This window comes from Natrix helvetica, assembly GCF_964273705.1.
Source record: "Natrix helvetica genome assembly, chromosome: 1".
Lineage (NCBI taxonomy): Eukaryota > Metazoa > Chordata > Lepidosauria > Squamata > Natricidae > Natrix > Natrix helvetica.
The window spans coordinates 163,895,076-163,914,090 of NC_138548.1; the positions used below are offsets into that span (position 1 = coordinate 163,895,076).

A 19,015-nucleotide genomic window follows, 5' to 3' on the forward strand; every position below is an offset into this window, starting at 1 on the left:
TCTTAAAGATTTGGTGTCAAAGAAAAGACACTACAGGGCTCTGGTTTTAAATACATTTTATTGTCACATGATTTTTAGTAAAACACTTTCAAAACAGTCTGTACATTTCAAACTATTTAGAACTGCAATATCTGTTTCTAGAAATGCAACTGCAATTTCAATGCCGTAATGATGTCTCTGTACAAAGATGTACAATATGTACAGTAACATGGAGTGCAAGCTGTGCAAAGCCAAGCCCTGGGTACTAATTCAAGCCATCAGAAGAGGAGAAACGATCAATAGCTTGATCGTAAAGCCCGAATCAATCTCCCGTGTGCGAACGACAATTGTATCTTTGTATAGAAAGAAGCAATGATTCAGTCTCCGTTCAGTAAAGTGTCATGCAGCTGGCTGGAGAGCCAAGGATCTGTTCTCAGAACTGTCCTTTGCGGCTGCTTTTGTCTGCTGGAAAAGTCAGCTCGGGATTCAAGCTGCTGCTTTGGTTTGCACAGGAGTGGCACTCGCTGCTCGAAATTTTGGAAGAGAAAGCCCAAATTTGTTTTCAATTCCAGCAAAAGTAGCTGTGGCAAGCCGGTATCCACCAAGGTGATCAGGATTAACAGGAGGCAGGCCTGAGATTCGAGACTTGGGATGAGGTTCGGAGCCGGAGGGCTTGCTAGTAAGAGAGGAACAAGCAAACATTGGCCACATTCAGCTACTGTTAGTATAATTATTACAGCACGTTCTGTTTTAACCCTAGTTCACCGACTAACAGTGGCTTGGTTCACAAGTATATAACCAAATAGCCATGGCTTACAACACCAAAACCAATCATTTGAATCCATTTTTTGTCACTGTTTTACGCTTATGGCTTGTTCGCCAGGTATGTATTTATCTGAGGTGTAAGTAAATCCAGGCCAGGGGATTCTTCCCTTAGGAAATTCATAGCCACGCTAATCTATGTAAGATCAGGCCAAATGTTAAAACTACCTTATTTTTCGGAGTATAAGACACACCAGAGTATAAGACGCACCAAGGTTTTGAAAAGGCAAATTAAAAAAAAAAGTTTTTGCACTCTGAAAACCTCCCCAAAACGGCTCGTTTTTCACAAAAACGGGCCTGTTGTTTTTTTTCAAAAAAAGGGCATGAACAGCTTGCAGAGTGCTCCTGGGGGGTAGCCCCCCGCCTTAAAAATGAGCAAAAACCAGCCTATTTTTCACGAAAATGGTCCCATTTTTTGTCAAAAAAATTGCATGCATAGCCTTTAGGAGGCTTATAGAGTACTCCTAGGGGGGGCAAAATTGAGCAAAAAACGGGCTGTTTTTCACTCATTTCTGCCTTCCCCAGCCCCCAGGAGCTCTCTAAAAGCTTCCTAAAGGCTCTACATGGCCATTTTGGTGAAGGGGCGGGGTTTCAGGAGGCAAAAAATGCTGTATTCAGTGTATAAGACGCACCCAGATTTTCAGCCTCTCTTTTGAGGGAAAAAGGTGCATCTTATACTCCGAAAAATACAGTATGTGTTTCTTCTTTCCCAGAAGCACTGTTTTGAACAGATGATTTACATTAAAGCTGCAGAAGTTGACCCAGGCAAAACAGCAAGAATAAAATAAGCAAGCTCTGATCAATTTCATTTTCTTTTCTGCAACAGACAAGCTGCATACAAAATATCAGGCTGCCTGGAATTTTTATTTCATGTCCTTTTTTTCCCATGAAATAGGAATGAAAATATTTTATGGAGTCCTTGGTGCTCTCTGAGCGTGGTTGTTTGCTTGCAGATGTTTCAACAGCCAACTAGGTAACATCAGTGCAAGTGAGTTTAGGGTTTGCTCCCTGTTTATATACAGTAGCCTATCCTGCCGTTTTTTTTTGGGGGGGGGGTGTTTAGTGTTGGGTGTAAATAGCCTTAACCGTTTCCTGTGATTACAAAGTACACTGTTACACTGTTCTTCATTTATTACTCCCCAATTTATTCATATTTGTAAAGATTCTATTTAACTTCCAATAGCATTATGACAATTATTAAATCTGGGGATGGAAGTTCTTCAACCTTTGTCATTTTACAGTTGTCCTTCACTCTGTGGCACTACAGAGCCATTGTGGACAAATTTTGACTTGGAATTCTATCCAATCCAGTCCTGTTTTAACCAGTTGGTCTGCTGTACTATGGTACCATGCTCATAAAAGCATTTCATGAAACTTTAATGGTCTACTCTTCGATACAGGTCCTGTTCTCTATGAATAGGAAAGCTCCCTCTGATTCAAATTGCTTTTACCTGATTATTCTCTGTACTTAGAAAAACAAAGAAAAGCAGAAATACTAGACACTTTACTGAGATGCATCAGTGTTGTAATGGGCTGGTACATGTCAACATCCTTTAAAATTTAGATGATCGCTTATACTTACATGCCTCCAAAATCCACATAGAGCCAGCGCTGTAGAAGTTCGTAAGTCAATAAAGTAACACCAAATTGGGGTGAGGATCTGAACACTCGGGCTGTTGAAAAAAAAGCGTTCAATGTAACACACATATACCAAAAACATTATTCCCCTCTTTCATGACCACTGTTATGGAAAGCATAAAAAGAACAAGAAATAACAAGCAGAATAAAGATAACAGAGGAGAGGGGAGGAAAGTTAAATTTAGTTTCCATGACCACCATTCACAAATACCACTCCATAGTTTTTGGTACTTGAAATCACAGTTGCTTTCACCATATCCATAAACCACTTCATGAATTGTTTTTTGTCCTTTCAATTTCTACTTCTGTTGTTTGGTATGTGTGGATTAATATCAGATTTTTATTATTTATGAGGTTTCTATTGTTTTGTTTTTTTATGAGTTTAAATCCTCTGCTGAGATAGGCAGATATATTAATGCCTTAATTAATAATGACATCCAACTTTCTCTCTTAATAAAAATAGTAGTAATCAATCAGCTTCTATGCATATTGGCCAGCATTCAAGCACAATTAAAGCCAAATTTTAACCTAAATCTCTTGATGGTGTTCTGTGAAAACTAGAATCTCTAAATCTATCCTGCAAATTCATCATCTTGTTGTCCTCATTCCCACCGATGAGGCTGTACATTCAGTGTACTGACAAAGATATGAAGATGGCTCTGAAGTTGCCAGAGGTGGAAACAGCTGCAAGACTGGATCCATCACTCTCCCAATTTTAATACCATTCATTAATATATACGTAGAGAAGTTTCTCTACTGGTCAAGAAGTGAAATCCTTTTCTTGCCTGCAGCTCCCTTCCAAAAAGCAGAAGGTCCTTCTTCCCGAAGTATCTTCACAAAGCAATCAATAACTCCACTGTAGGTTGTCTGACCAGCACGAGCAGCCACTTGCAGTCTTGTCTTGATGACATCAGCAGGAGTCACCAAAGAAGCCGCAGGCACACCTGTGGGAGAAATGGACTTCAGCTGAGTCTCAGTACTACCAAAAGCGAGCAATAGTACCTAGAAATACCTCCAGGAGAGGTTTTAGAAGAATAGCTTCAGGGTTTCAGTCAGAGCTGTGACAAAGGAGGAGCTCCCCATAATTTTGAATAATACTCACAGGTTTTAAATAGCACTGTACAGCTAGTCCTTGACTTACAACAGGTCACTTAATGACCGTTCAAACTTACAACATTGAAATAAGTGACCTATGACTGTTTTTCACATTTACAACCGTTGCAGCACTCCCAAGGTCATTTGATTCAGATGCTAAACAGCTGACTCATGACGGTTGCAGTGCTCAGGAGTGATGTGGCCTTCTGACAAGCAAAATCAATAGAGAACCCAGATTCACTTCACAAGCATGTTACTCACTTAACACCCGCACTGATTCCCTTAACAATTGTGGCAATTTTTTTAAATAAAATGGGGCAAAACTCACTTAACAAATATCTCACTTTGCAACAAAAAATTTGGGCTCAATTGAGGTCATAAGTCAAGGACTACCTGTATTGGACAAGGATGAGCCCACAAAATGTTTGGGCCACATTTCTCCTCCCTCACCCCTACTCTGAATATTTTTCACTGCAAATCTAGCAACATAGTAGATTGCACCAATTCTAAAGAGCAATTCCTACAAGCAAATGTCAGTCCTTGCTTGCTCTCAATCAGTTTGAGTGCTGTATGCACACAGGCTTAGAGAGGAGGAGGTTGCTAGGTAACCATATATGAAACTTAGGGGACCTCACATGATCAACAAGAACTGGCTTAATATATTGTTCCTAACTGAGTGGCAATGCACCTAAATGAGAACCGCCAGTGGAATGGAGGGGAGAAACTTCAAATAGACAAATAAGTGTCCTTTTTTTTCCACACCAGGAACAAGGACGAATTTCCTTCCTTCTTTTACAGAAATATTTTAAAAGTTTCTTCTTCCAACTAATATGAGCCCAGCTTCCCAAAACTGAATTGAAAACTGCCTAAATTGGGGCTTTCACTTTGCATATCCTGCCAAAATTAAGAATTCTGCACCAAAACTTAGGAAAGGGGCATACATTAATTCTTGCTGCCTTCAAAAACGGTCGCCCAAGCGGAGAGCTTTGAAACCAAGGGCGAGCCCCAGCCAACCCGCCAACCCAGTTTGACTACATGTTGCTGAGCTGCATTAAGCTATTTATCCACATTATGCAAATGTAATTAGCCATCATCAAAATTAGGCTACCACCCACCAAGGATAAAGGTGATCAAATTTGGATTAAGTTAAACACAATAGTATATTAGCTTCCTCTACGTGGTCTAATGAATATTAAATGTTGCCAAGAATTTTAATGTGGGGGGTGGGTGGGTGGACTTATTTTGCCAATTACTCAACAAAGTTACCTGCAATAGCGCCAGCTGTAAGGAGATTAAGCCCTCCCACGTGACCATTTTCATCTGCAAGCATCAGTTTACAATGAGCGTACACAGGAAAATAGATGGCAGAAAAGGGAATGTCTCGGAGAAAACAGGCCTTGGCTCCCTGTCACGTGAAAAAGAGAAACAAAGAAGGAGTCAGTCACGCATACAGGAGAAATTCTCACCGCCTCTGCTCACGAGGGGACAGGGGGGGGATGTGGGAAGTGCAATTTAATATAGTGCCTAGAATGCGTTGGGCAAAATGCTTTTGTGACCCAGCAAACCAGCTCGATGATCTTCAGCCCTGTGGAACTAAGAAAGTCCCAAACAACTAAGATGGTAGCAAAGAAAAGGCTTTGTGCTTAGATTGTGTTGAGACAACAAGGCAAGGAACAGGAAGACCTTCTTGGCTAGCTAAAAGAGTTTTTAAAGGTATTCTGAGATGGCAGGTCTCTTCGGTCATTTGTTGGATGGAAATAGAACATGAGAGAAGAAGAACAATTCCATTCTAAAACCGGAATGGTTTTTTGGGAGGGCAATATGGGCCAGATGGAGCTGACATCTTTTTGCCACCTTCATTCACCTCCAACATGTTTGCCTCGGTTTGCCATATGAACATTTGGGATGAAAACTCTACTTGAGATCTTCCAATTACGCACACATACACCCCTCAAATCCCATTCATGTACATTGATTCTCTATCATTCTTCTAATGCGGGGGTGTCCAAACTTTTTGCAAGGAGGGCCAGATTTGGTCAGGTGAAAATGTGTGGGGCCGATCATTCAGCCTGACATTCTTTGAACCCTTAACATTAAATGCGAATTAACTACCGTATTTTTCAGAGTATAAGACGCACCAAGATTTTGAAGAGGCAAATTAAAAAAAAGTTTTTGCACTCTCCCCAAAACGGCCCATTTTTCATGAAAACGGGCCTTTTTTTTAAAGGGCATGAATAGCCCTTAAGAGGCTTCTAGAGTGCTCCTGGGGGCTGGGGGGGGGGCAAAGTTGAGCAAAAAACGGCCCGTTTTTTGCTCATTTATGCCCTCCACAGCCCCCAGGAGCACTCTGAAAACCTCCTAAAGGCTATGCACGGCCATTTTGGTGAAGGGGGCAGAGTTTTGGGGGGCAAAAAATGCTGTATTCAGTGTATAAGGTGCACCCAGATTTTTAGCCTCTTTTTTGAGGGGAAAAAGATGCATCTTTATACTCCGAAAAATGCGGTATTTTATGAAAGACTAAACAAATAACTTCAGTGGGAAGAAGAGGCTGCGGGCCGCTTGAAATTTGAAAAAGGGCCGCATTTGGCCCCCGGGCCGCACTTTGGACATGCCTGTTCTAATGCACTACAGCCAAATCCAAAACTCAACTGATGGAGAAAGATCTGCAAAGCAGGAATTATGGGGTGCTTAGGCCTATACCCATTGGAGTTCTCCTCTTCAAAATCCATTATTTCAAATTAAGAAAGTGGTAGGGTGAGGGGGTCCTTAGTGCTCTCTGAGCTTGGTTGTTTTCTTGCAGACATTTCATTCTCTAAACTGGGTAACATCATTAGGGTAGTGGTGATATAGCCTAGAAGTCTGCAAGAAAACAAGCTCCAAGAAAACCAAGGACCCCTCATTTCAACCCTGAGCCACAAATATTCTCCTTTGTTGAAAGGGGTAGGCTGACAATCTATGCAACCCTCCTTTCAGATAATGTGCAAGTAAAACAGGGCATTGTTCACATGCTTTTCCTTAAAAAAAAAAAAAGCATACTGCAGTGAAATGTTGTTTGAAATTGCCCTTAAGGGGAAAAAAATAGCCTCTGCGTGAATTTTAAGTTGAAAGGGAAGTGGCTGTGCAACTTTCTCGTTGCTGTCGTCACAAAGCCATGTACTAACGTGGGATCCTATTTTATATCGAACCAACGAATTCTATTTTATAAGAGCACCGTAGCTGCTGCTATCCGTTGAATTTACATATTAGCCCTTTGCCCTGGCAAAGGGTAAAGGGATACCTCTCCTGGTGTAAGAAAACGAATAGCTTTTGCTCCATTACCTCTTATTTACGATGATGGAAATAAGCGGACCTGCAGGGAAAGAATCTTGCCTAGCATCTTTCTAAAGAGCAGGGCATCTTGGGTCTGGCTGTGTTTTTTTTTTTTTTAACGAAATTCATTCTAGACAAATCCCTCCACTTAACTCCTAAAAGATTTGAATCCTGCTAAATGCTACTACCACTTTCCTGTCGTCATATTAAGACAAAGAGAGTAGCCTGCTGTGAATACAACAATAGAGACAGCAGAGCTACAACAGAAATGTTCAAATAATTTGGGGGCTGCACAACAAATACAAAAGAAAAGCAAGAAGAGTCTTTCTTTCTTTCCTCCCTCCTTCCCCACCCAGAAATGGAAAGCAGCAGAGCAGTGGCAATATCCAGCAGGTCGGCCATATTTCATCCCTATAGCTTTGGGAGAAAGTGCCCATGGAATAAAGCGGAGGAGACTTTCCACACGCACTTTGGCCACCAGTATAGAGGTAGCCTTCAAATTACAACCACAATTGAGCCCAGAACTATGGTCATATAGCATCGTGCTCATTAAGCAAACTGGCCACGTAATCCCAGTTTTCCTTGTGGTTGTTATTTAGAGCATGTGGTGCCTCAGCAGAGAGTAGCTGGGTAGCTGAAGGAACAGTGGGAAGTCAAGGATCCCCTGTACAAGTGGATTTGTTTTCTCCCATTCTTCCCGTGCCGGAAGAAAATGTTTTCAAATGTGAAAAGATTCCCCTATACCCATCACATATGAAGGTTTCCTTGGGGGGGGGGGATTGTTTGTTTCTTCCAACAGCCTTCCTGGCATAGTGTTGTGGCCCCCCGGCGGCCAGCAGAGCTGGCAGTAGATTCGGACAATAAGGAGGTTGGGGAGGAACATGGGCCAGTCCTGGAGTCTGGGGAAGGCTCTGATGAGGGCTCTGTGCAGAGAGGGGGCCAGAGGCCTATGCCAGCTATCAGCTGCCTTCAGAGTCAGACGTCAGTGAGGCAGACAAATAGCTGGAGACTATACCCAGTCTGTGCATATGATCAGAGTTACCTGACGAACGGAACAACTAAAGAACAGGGGTAAAGAACAATGAATGGCCCCTCACAGAGGAAATAAAAGAGCGAAAGGGGAGTGGAGTTTGCAGGAGACAATCAGTTTGCTTAATTGGTTCGTGACTCTCTGAGACTCCTTGCCAAGTTTTGTAGATATCAGCCTGTCAGCTCGCCAAGCCAGAGAAGGTCTGTGACTGTAAATCCTCCCTTGAAAGACTTTGCTGGATGTGAATGAGCAGAATTCACTGTAAATCAATAAAAGGGTTTTTTGTCAGGAAAAAGGAGTTTGCTTCATGCTCTTGGGAAGCCTCTATATGATAAAGAGAGGGAAGAAGCAAAACCAATAAAGGATGTACCTTATACAGTCCAAAAAGCCCCAAGTCCTTCAGAACGGTGAGAGCGCTAACTCTGGGTCCAGTGGTGATTTCTCCTGCTACTTGCAAGCGGATCTTGACAATCTCCAGTGGGTTCGTGAAGATGACTTGTGAACCTCCTGCCTGCAAAGTAAAGAAGAAAAGCAACTCAGATCAGCTTCTTCCCAAGGTCAGCTACTTCTGACCAAGCCACCAGGCCTGTGCTTGTAGATGCAACCGAATGTGTCAAATACACTATCAGGAAGTGGCTAGGAATACCATGTACCTTGTTAACTCGAACGAGAGTCCGTAATTCAGGATCAGGGTAATTTTGCAGGACCAATAGGAAAGAAAAAAAATCCATCTACATCTCAAATGCCTGTGTTTATTTTAAGCAATTGGCTCCATTACTTAACAGCAGCATTTACATGATTTAGTTATTCCAAATGATTTACCCCAAACCAATAATGCAACAAGTTTGACAAAATTGCAAAAGCTAAATTGGTTGCCGCATTGTAAATTAAATCAACCAGTAGCTAAAACAGTATGAATTGTAGTAGTACAAGTGGGATTCTTTCCATCTGTAATGGTGTTTCTCCATCTTGACCATTTGAAGACATGGGGGCTTTAGCTCCCAAAATCCCCCAGCCAGCATGGTGTAGAATACTGAAGAAAAGCCCAAGGCAGGGAATAAAAACAGCCAGGTATTGGCTGGATCACAGGCTTAATAAGGGTAGCAAGTCAAACCCATTGTAGGGCCATTGTAGAGCCACATGCTGGCTCTACACGCAGACCATATTCAGTCCCTGGAGTGAGGAAGAGTGGAAACATTGGATATGTAGTTACCAGCTATTCCAATGAGGAGTTTGCTACCACCTCTTTTAACAAAGATGCAGAAGCAGTCACAACCAGTGTTGAGCAAGCATATAATCACTAAGTGAAATTTTGATATTTCAGTATGCCACCTTTGTGCTAAAACCACTCACCACAAGGCAGAATAGCAATAGCACTTAGACTTATATATCACTTTCATAGTGTTTTAATGCTCTCCTTAATAAGTTTACAATGTCAACATATTGTCCCCTACAATCTGGGTCCTCAGTTTACTGATCTCAGAAGAATGGAAGGCTGAGTCAACCTTGAGCAAATCAGGATCGAACTTCCTAGCTTTGGGCAGAGTTAGTTTGCAATACTGCATCCTAACTCTGCAGGACCATTGCAGAATAGTCCAATGTCAACTTCCTGTCCTTTTGGAGCTGGGCACAAAACCATCTCAAAGACATACCACAATTCTTGATAGAGTGCTTCAAAATATTAGACGGTTTTACTGTGTTTCCCTGAAAATAAGACAGGGTCTTATTTTCTTTTGACCCCCCCCCCAAATAAGCACTTGGCCTTATTTTTTGAGAGGTCTTATTGTTTTTGAGGTGCAGGAGGCAGAGAGCATGGTCACCTCATGGCTGCTGCTGTGTTGAATATTTTGGGGAGGGCTGATTTTCGTGGGATGGCTTATTTTAGCGCATGTGCTCAAAAGCCTGACTGGGCTTATTATCCAGGGAGGGCTTATTTTCAGGGAAACATGGTATTTATTTGTCATATTTAAGACCCACCCATCTCTCTCACAGACATCGTGTATGAGAGGACTTCCTTTTCCAAAACTGCACTGAAGGTTTCCCCAACGCTCTGCAACCCATGGCATGGAAGAAGGTGTCACAGCAGGCTCCACTGAAGAACTGATCTACCAGCATTTCCTTTTCTGTAGGTGCCCAGAAACCAGGACATGTAGTTGTCATGACAAATGGAAGATGAAGATGGTAAAAGGGTAGCTTGACTTCCCCGCCCCCCCCCCCCCAGTATCTAACCAACCCATTTGATAGTTAATGACGAGCCGAATCATGATGACATTTTGTTATTTTAAATAAGTGGCATGGCTCTTAGGTTTTCCTGTGAAGCTTTTTACCATTTTCCCCTGAAAATTCACTGTTTAATAGTGAATAATGGGTGCATCTCCATCACCACATCTGTTACAATAAAAAAACCCAGAAATGTCTGTATGTGTGGGGAGGAGGGGTAGATACAGACAGAAACAAACACACTTTAACAATTTTTCTAGTCTGGACATGACACAAATTTAACAGCTGTCAAGTTTTTTTTTTTTTAATATTTCATTAGTAGAGCAGAAGCATTACCCCTCGCAAGATGTTGCTGCATGAGCTATTCCCTCCTAAGTTGTGCATTTTAAGCCAAGACGTCCACAAAGCTGCATTTCAAATTTCACAGGAAGATTTAATGTGACAGTTTTGCTCCAGAAGCACAGAAACAGACCGGGATGGGGTATGTTTGGGCTCTCCCTTGGTAAGATTTACTCCTGGCAAAATGGAACAGATTATAGGACCGCCCCACCTACTTCAATAAAAACCCTTTGTTATTTTCTTAAATGTATTCACCAGCTTAAAGCATGTGTGGTGCTCTAGTCGGCCCCAATTAGTTAGCATTTTTTTTTCTGTTCCGATTGAAAACATTTCTCAACTTCTTTACATTGAGGGTTGTTGGAGAGGCAAAAAAAAATGGCACGTTTGTAGAAATAGGATCTGATCAATATGGATCTTTCGCTGATCAGACAGAAATTACTGTAATGTTTTACCTGTGTTGATTAATGCCATTCTTTTATTTATATGTATATTTTTATACGCACACATACACACTAACCATTTTTAACAATGACTTACTGTTTTTAAGACAAGATGCTTAGTTACATAAAATTAACGAGGTGAAAATTCTTACTTAACAAATACAGCCTTATTTAATTCGGCGAGGCCTGTAAATTCCTGCCTATTCACTTTGTGTTTTATTATTTTTGCCTCTTTCCTGTTTTTTTTAAATTATGTTTCCTTCCTAAAAATATTCCATAATTTTGCTTCCCTCCCTGTGTCCCCTGGTCCAGCAGGAATAAGAGCTGGCCTGCATAAACAGACCATCATCCATTTAAACTGTTGCTAGTCTATATTATTCACACTATGGGCAGTGGAATAATGTGCCATATTGGTCTCAGCATGGTAAGGCATGGCTCCTGCCAATGCCTGAATTAAAAACTGCCTAGGAAGTCTATAGCCCCTGCTTGAGGTCTGTAATAGAAAGCAAGTGTGAAGTAAATAACTCCAGAAATAAACCAGCCCTTTCAAATGGGACATTCTCCATCACTCAGGCTAGCCTAAGCCTCCCTATTTTCACACGAAACACAACTCCTAAACTTGACAGACAACGTTTAAGGCTGCACATGACAAACTCAATTCTGAATGGAGGTTATTCATACCACTCAGGCATAGGAACAATCCACAGCCTTCCTTAGGTTAACCTCCATGTCGTGAAAAATAAAGCCTCCGCGAGGAACAAATAACAAAGAACTGGAGTTGACGGCAAAGGTTACGGGAGGAGATGCCGCCCCAGATCCACCACAGACACTTCTCCACATGCCAGAGGCTGAAGGAAACGCACCAGTGACCTTGCAACAGGAGACCTCTTGCCCTTTCCAGTTCCATCCCCGAGGCACCAGCCACAAGAGACAGGAGGGTGGACGGGGGGGGGGGGCTGTTCCCAGCCACTCCTCCACTGCTGTTGCTGCTGCTGCTGCTATTCAGGCCAGATCATCCCAGGCTAACATATTTTCCCTGCACAGGAAGTAGAGACTTCCTTCAAAGGCTTCTAGGTGCTACATCCACTGCCTCCTCCAAGCCCTGAAGTCCCTCTCTCTTTTTCAGAGGCTCGAGTAAAAAAAAAAAAAAAAAGTGACAAGGAAACATTTCAGAACAAAGTCAAGTTATTTGGAATAGGCAAAGTCTTTGCAGCTCCTGCATCTCTTGGGAGGGTTTCCGAAATTCGAAAATCAGTCTTTTTTTTAATGTTTTTTTAAAAAATCTTCCCTAGCCTGCCCCTTCACCCATTGAGCTAAACCAGTTATATTTTAGCTGCGGTGAACCCATTCAACATAACCTTATATGTATTTTAGCTGTGTGTGTTTTTTTACTGGCAATCATCCCATGAGCTGCTATTATATGGTAATTAATGCTTTTATGAATAAGTAAGTAAACTGCATACTGCACATGTAAACATAGGTATATATCCTTGTAGAGCTCAGCATTTTTAAATATAAATTAGGATCCCCCTGCCCAAATTTTTACTTGTCTATTACCAGCTATAGAGCAAGTATGCCACACATATCTACACACACAGACACACACCATCTATTTGTCTGTGTATTTATCTATCTATCTATCATCTATCAATCTTTCTACTACCTACCTACCTACCTATCTACATCTATGTATCATCTGTCTGTCTGAATGTCTGTCTGTCCATCCATCCATCCATCCATCCATCCATCCATCCATCCATCCATCCATCCATCTATCTATCTATCTATCTATCTATCTATTATCTGTCTGTCTCTATCTATGTATATACCCTGTTTCCCTGAAAATAAGACCTCCCCGGATAAGAAGCCCAATTGGGCTTTTGAGCGCTTGCGCTAAAATAAGCCCTCCCCAAAACTACTCCAACAAAGCAGCAGCCATGAGGTGACCTCGCTCGCTACTTCCTGCACCTCAAAAATAACAAAATCTCCCCCCAAAATAAGGCAAAGTGCTTCTTTTGAGGGTCAAAAGAAAATAAGACATGGTATGAATGTATGAATGTATGAATGTATGAATGAATGAATGTATGTATGTATGTATGTATGTATGTATGTATGTATGTATCATCTGTCTGTCTGTCTGTCTGTCTGTCTGTCTGCCTGCCTGCCTGCCTGCCTGCCTATCTATCTGCCTATCTATCTGCCTATCTATCTGCCTATCTATCTGCCTATCTATCTATCTATCTATCTATCTATCTATCTATCTATCTATCATCTATCTATCTATCTATCTATCTATCTATCTATCTATCTATCATCTATCTACCTATCTATCTATCTATCTATCTATCATCTATCTATCATCTATCTATCTATCTATCTATCTATCTATCTATCTATCTATCTATCTATCTATCTATCTATCTGCCTATCTGCCTTCTCACTTCCGCCATTTGAGTGCCAGGATAAAACATTGAAATGGTAACTGGGAAGACTTTATTTCATGTTTGTCATACAGGATACCATAATCAAATAAAAGTAATCCAAAGGTCAGCATTTCTGCTAAAGGTAGAGAGAACTAAGAAACATCTTAAACTTTTTTGCTGGATTTACAATCCATTCCCAGGTTTGCAAATTATGGAGAAGGAATGGAGAACATGCTTAATGGAGGCTTTGCTAAGTGTGAAACATATTGTGGTACAAAACGATATTAAGTTAGGAGCCTTGATTATCAGACTTCATTACAAAAAATGAAATTGCTAACATTTGTGACTGAGCACAAGTCACAGCAGGGGGGGAATATCCTAATGAATGCATACCTGAAAACATCTTTAAGCTGTTTTTTTAATATGAACCCAGTCTAATTTAAATGTGCATATATTTCCATAAAAATTACACTGCTTTTAACTGTGCAGATTTCTTCACACAACCTCAGCAGACCTTTCCTTCCCCCATTACCCTCAGCAATGCACCCAGTTGTTAGAGCAGAATTGCAAAGGGGAAAGGGTTAGCAGATGTGCTGAGCTTGGAAATACTTTTATCTGCAGCGTGGAAGGGATTCCGGTGTATATGATGGAGACATGCAATGGGCCTTCCAGAACAGATGAGATTCTCTCAATAGTAATGAAAGACCGCTTGCTTGTTCCCTTTCCCCAAATTTAGATTTACAAGTGGACAATTAAAAGACTGACGTGTCAATAGAACAGCCACTCATAATCAAGAAAAACAAAAAAGCAAGTGTTACTTCAAGGCTGCCTCCTTGAATTTACAGTTGGCAAAGGTCAACAGCTTTCTCATCCAACGTTTAGATAACAAGCCAAAGCAGTATAAATCCATTCTGCTCAAATGGAAGTTAATACAGTGGCTACATGAAACCCTCAGTGAGTTACTGTCCATGTCTAAGATGCTTGGAAGGGGCAACACCTCCATGTCACTAATTCATTCCCTCATTCTGGTGATCCAGAAGGCCACATTTGGTAACTACTTGCCAGGTTTTTAAAGATACAGAGGTTGTACTTGGCAATTGTATAGGATACCGTCCTACCAAATATTTAAAATAACAAGCAAAGGCCTGGAACTTTTGCAATGTATGTTTGAAGAAATAAATGCCAGAGAAAGTTCACGCCTGATGTTAAAATGTTTTCCAACCTGCTGGGAAAATATTATCCCACTGGAAAGCTACAGCTAAATGATAAAAATCACAATAAACCGAAGTACGTGCATCTTCTATAGATTTTGGTAGGACTGAGTTAAGTATATATGTTTAAAAGTCTTCCCCATCAGACTTAGAAAATCTTTCACTGATAGTTGTTTGTGGATGCTTCTCAAGAGCTTCTGTCAGGGAAAGCATGGCTAAAAAAAAGTTAGACTAAAAGCAGTTGTGTTTGTGGCATTAAAAAACTATGAGAAGACAAGATATTTTCATTCCATATTGTTACTGAAAAGGATATGTACTACAAATAAGAAAATGTTGAAAACATTTTTAATGTTGATTTTGTATTATTGTATTTCTTTCGGTTTAAAATCACTTTTGTGGTAGCTGCTCCTTTTGAAATCTGCCATCATAAAACCATTCTCATTTACACATTAATTGCTATGGTACAAATTATTGCTCAGCTCCCGCCCCCCGCCCCCCCCAAAAAAACACCAGCTGTAGGTTGTAGAAATAAAAGTCTCCATATCAGCACCTGCCTATTTGTATTCTTTTTCCCCAACTACTTGGAGAATGGTATTGCTTTATATTTTAAATCATGCAAACGTGTTTGTGTATATGTGCATAGTCTACAAGTTGCCAATCATTGGAAAACCTGCTTTAATTACATCTCCAGAAGTTGGAGAATGTTCAGGTCAAGCTAGAATCTGATTTGATTCTAATTATTTGTCCAATTTGTCTTAATTGTTTATTAATCATGGGATTTAACGGTGATATATTCAGACAGAAATCTCCAAACTTTGTGATTCTCTCAACTACCCAGATTTTAGTGGGAGAGTGGGAAAGACCCAGAGGATATAAAAGTCAGCATACTATATGTCCCTCATTGACAATAAAACTGTCAATTTCTTACTGGGAAAAGAAACCCCAGAAACCAAACATGTACATGAACAGTTGCTTTATCTTCCTTCTGCAATAAAAGCTGTATAAATATAGATATTATCCATACCCCATATTTATTAATCAAAATTATGTATTAATCAAAATTATGTATTAATCAAAATTATGTATTAATCAAATTTATGTATTAATCAAATTTATGTATTAATCAAATTTATGTATTAATCAAATTTATTTATTAATCAAATTTATTTATTAATCAAATTTATTAATCAAATTTATTAATCAAATTTATTTAGCTGCCCATCTCATAAGTGACTTTGGGCAGTGTACAATAGTCAGTAAAAAAGAATACATATATAAAAACACACATTAAAAATAGAAAAATTAATATTAAAAATGGAGACGATTAAAACTAAAAATATGTAAAGAGGGAGGGTGAGTATATCTAGGTACCTCAATAATGGACCAAACTAAACAATCTATGATTCCTGGGACCCTTGATAGCCTAACCAGGTCTTGAGGGGACTTCCAGGACATTAAAAGGGATGGAGCCCATCTAATGTCTGGTGCCATAGCAAAGGAAGTCCACCATCTGGGATCCATCAAAGCAAGGTCCTTGACAGATGGTATCTGCAGCATGTCTCTCTCTTCTGGATCTAATGGGATAGCAATAGCACTTAGACTTATATACAGCTTTACAACCCTCTCAAAGCTGTATACAGAGTCATCATATCGCCCCCAACAATCTGGATCCTCATTTTACCCACCTCGGAAGGATGGAAGGATGGGTCAACCTTGAGCCTGGTGAGATTTGAACTGCCAAATTGCAGTTAGCCAGCAGTCAGTAGAACTGCATTCAAATCTCTGTGCCACCACGGAATGATATAGTCTGAGGGAGGCGTCCCTCAGATGACACAGTCCTGTCCATGAAGGACTTTAAAAGTTAAAATCAGCACCTTGAATTGGACCTAGAAGCAAACTGGCAACCCATGAGGCTTGTAGAGCAGAGGTATAATATGTACTAGGAGCACACGTAACTTCCTGCACTGCTGCGTTCTGTACTGGTTAAAGCTTCTGAATACTCTCCAAGGACAGCCCTATGTAGAGTGCATTGCAATATTACTCTACAATAGAAAGCATTTTCAAGTAGTATTTATTATAACAGATGCATGATGGTTGAAGCAGTATCAACTCTGTAGCATAAAAATGGTCCATGAACTGCTAGAATCTATCCTATTTAAGCGCCATTGTAGCACCAATAGGAAATGCTGATTGGCACATTCTCACCTTGAAACTCTAGCAGTTCTTCCCATGATTTAGTTAATATCTGTATTAAGCTGTCACTGCAATACACACAGAGAGCAGACAGCAGAATCCTTTTTACAACATTAGTACTTACACAGCTGCCTGCGAGGATCTCTGCAAACAGTGGGATGGAACCATCTTTCTGAGTGAATTTATCTCTGACAAAGTCATTGACCTAATTTAAAAAAAAAACACATACATTTTATACTGTTACGCCGCTTCCCATAGTTTTCACTTACATTTTAATACATTAAGATGATCTGAAAATCAAAAGCAATTTCAAAGATAGATTACAATATTTGGGGAATATGTGCATGTGTATTGCAGAGGTGTAAACCCCAATGAATTAAATTTCTGAATGAATGCATATATATGTAGCATAAATCTTTCTTAAAGAAAAAGGGGAAAGGAATTTGGTTGATCTTTAACAAACTTACTGTAAGTTTTATGGCTTTTTCTGGAGCAACACCAATGAGCTGCGGAAGTAACCCTGTATAAATAAAAAAAAGATTTATCACAATCACTGTACCTAGACATACATAGACAGCACAAATGTTTGGGTTTTCAATTAATCCATTCACTTCCATATGAAGAACTTCCATGGACAATTATCTTTACAAATATGTTGACATAATGTTTTTTTAAGAAAAATTCTCACTGTACTACATTTGGCAAGTCTGTTGTTTGTAGGTAGGCAGTTTGATGATGTATCAGTTCCTGCTGAAATCAATTGCACTTCCTTCCTCCAGGATTTCCAAACTCTTCTTGCAACATATTCTCCATATACATTACAAGCCTCTTTTCAACAGATAATTTGTTAATTTGATCAATTGGCAATCAATCTTTTGGAGACTTCATTCATTCCCATCAAATTATGATTTTTTTTGACTCGGAAATAACACAACAAAATGTTATTAATTCACCAGATAACAATGGTGGGGCTTGAATTCCGGGAACCATAAGTCATTATACAATGTTTGTTATCCCTTTGCTACCCTGAACAATTGGGGGGGGGGGGAATTGGGAAAGCTCCAAACCAGCAAAGATCTGCTCACATCAAGTTATTTTGTCCAATTTGGGACAATTCCTCCTTTCTACCGCAATCTTCCCCAGCCTCTTCTACTACTAAGGAGAACCTTGAGCCACTCAAGATTTTGCAGATACTATGACAATGTAGTAAATAGGAAGAGACGGGAAGCGTCTTCCATGAGGAAAACCTATTAGGTTTTGGAGACTTTGCATATTTGCTACAGTATCCTTTCATACCAATACAATGTATTAAAAGGTAGAAGGTTTTCATGAGTTCATGTCAGCATTTGAGAGGGCATCTGAAAAATTGCCTTTTAATAAAATGCGCTAGTCTAAAAAGGTAGGACCAGATTCCATTCGATTTTTTTGGCTACCAGAGGCTAACATTCTACAATGTGCACTTTACAAAAAAGGGACTGTTTACAAATAGAGGACACCAGGCCAAAGAAAAAAAAAATATGTTACTCATGTTCCCTCCACTCACAAATCAGTTTCTATAGTTATTTGGTGATTAGGATGTATCCTAATGATAAAGCAGCTCAGTGTTTTGCAAACTTTGCCAAAGGCCCAATCCCATTAAAGTAGGTGTAATTGCTCCATTTCAATGATGCCCTTCAAATCCCCTGCAGGCAAATTTGAAACCCGCCCATTGCTTCCTTACCTCTGTAAAGGCCGAAGAAACCCTCGTAGCGCAAAACCTTCTTAAAACAATCGAAACTGTTTTTGTACATCAGCTCTCCTACCACCGAGCCAGTGGAGCGCTGGTTCTGCATGCGAGTCTTTACCAAGTCAATAGGATACACAGCGGTAGCCCCCACAGCTGAGAAGAACAAGCAAAAAAGGACATCAACTTGGTATTCTGATTTCTCATTGTGCACAGCCACAAAAATAGGTCCTAGCCAGTGGTGAAATTCATTTTTTTTTACTACCGGTTCTGTGGTTGTGGCTTGGTGGGCGTGGCAGGGGAAGGTTACTGCAAAATCTCCATTCCACCCCATCCTGGGGCCAGCCAGAGGTGGTATTTGCCGGTTCTCCAAACTACTCAAAATTTCCACTACTGGTTCTCCAGAACATGTCAGAACCTGCTGGATTTCACTTCTGGTCCTAGCTGATATTCACCTACGACCTTAGGTGATTGTAATTATACCAGCCTTTCTCCTTTCTCCACCTGGTGTCTAGTTCTTTAATACTACAAATCCCATCACCCCAGACATCTCTGGAGAGCACCAAGTTATGGGAGGTTCTTCTGAAGCAAGA

General features: G+C 40.4%; 1 protein-coding gene across 1 annotated transcript in view; it reads right to left on the reverse strand.

The window, feature by feature from the left end:
* Positions 1 to 39: 39 nt before the first annotated feature.
* SLC25A12 (solute carrier family 25 member 12) overlaps positions 40 to 19,015 on the reverse strand; it is a 51,790-nt gene continuing 32,814 nt past the window's right edge. Inside the window, exons 11-18 of the mRNA XM_081944090.1 lie at positions 18,420 to 18,578; positions 17,167 to 17,219; positions 16,824 to 16,904; positions 8,244 to 8,384; positions 4,801 to 4,939; positions 3,225 to 3,383; positions 2,384 to 2,474; positions 40 to 655 (exon numbers count right to left, since the gene is read on the reverse strand). Coding sequence (XP_081800216.1) covers positions 466 to 655; positions 2,384 to 2,474; positions 3,225 to 3,383; positions 4,801 to 4,939; positions 8,244 to 8,384; positions 16,824 to 16,904; positions 17,167 to 17,219; positions 18,420 to 18,578 — 1,013 coding nt within the window. The 3' untranslated portion in view covers positions 40 to 465. The remainder of the gene's footprint in view (positions 656 to 2,383; positions 2,475 to 3,224; positions 3,384 to 4,800; positions 4,940 to 8,243; positions 8,385 to 16,823; positions 16,905 to 17,166; positions 17,220 to 18,419; positions 18,579 to 19,015) is intronic.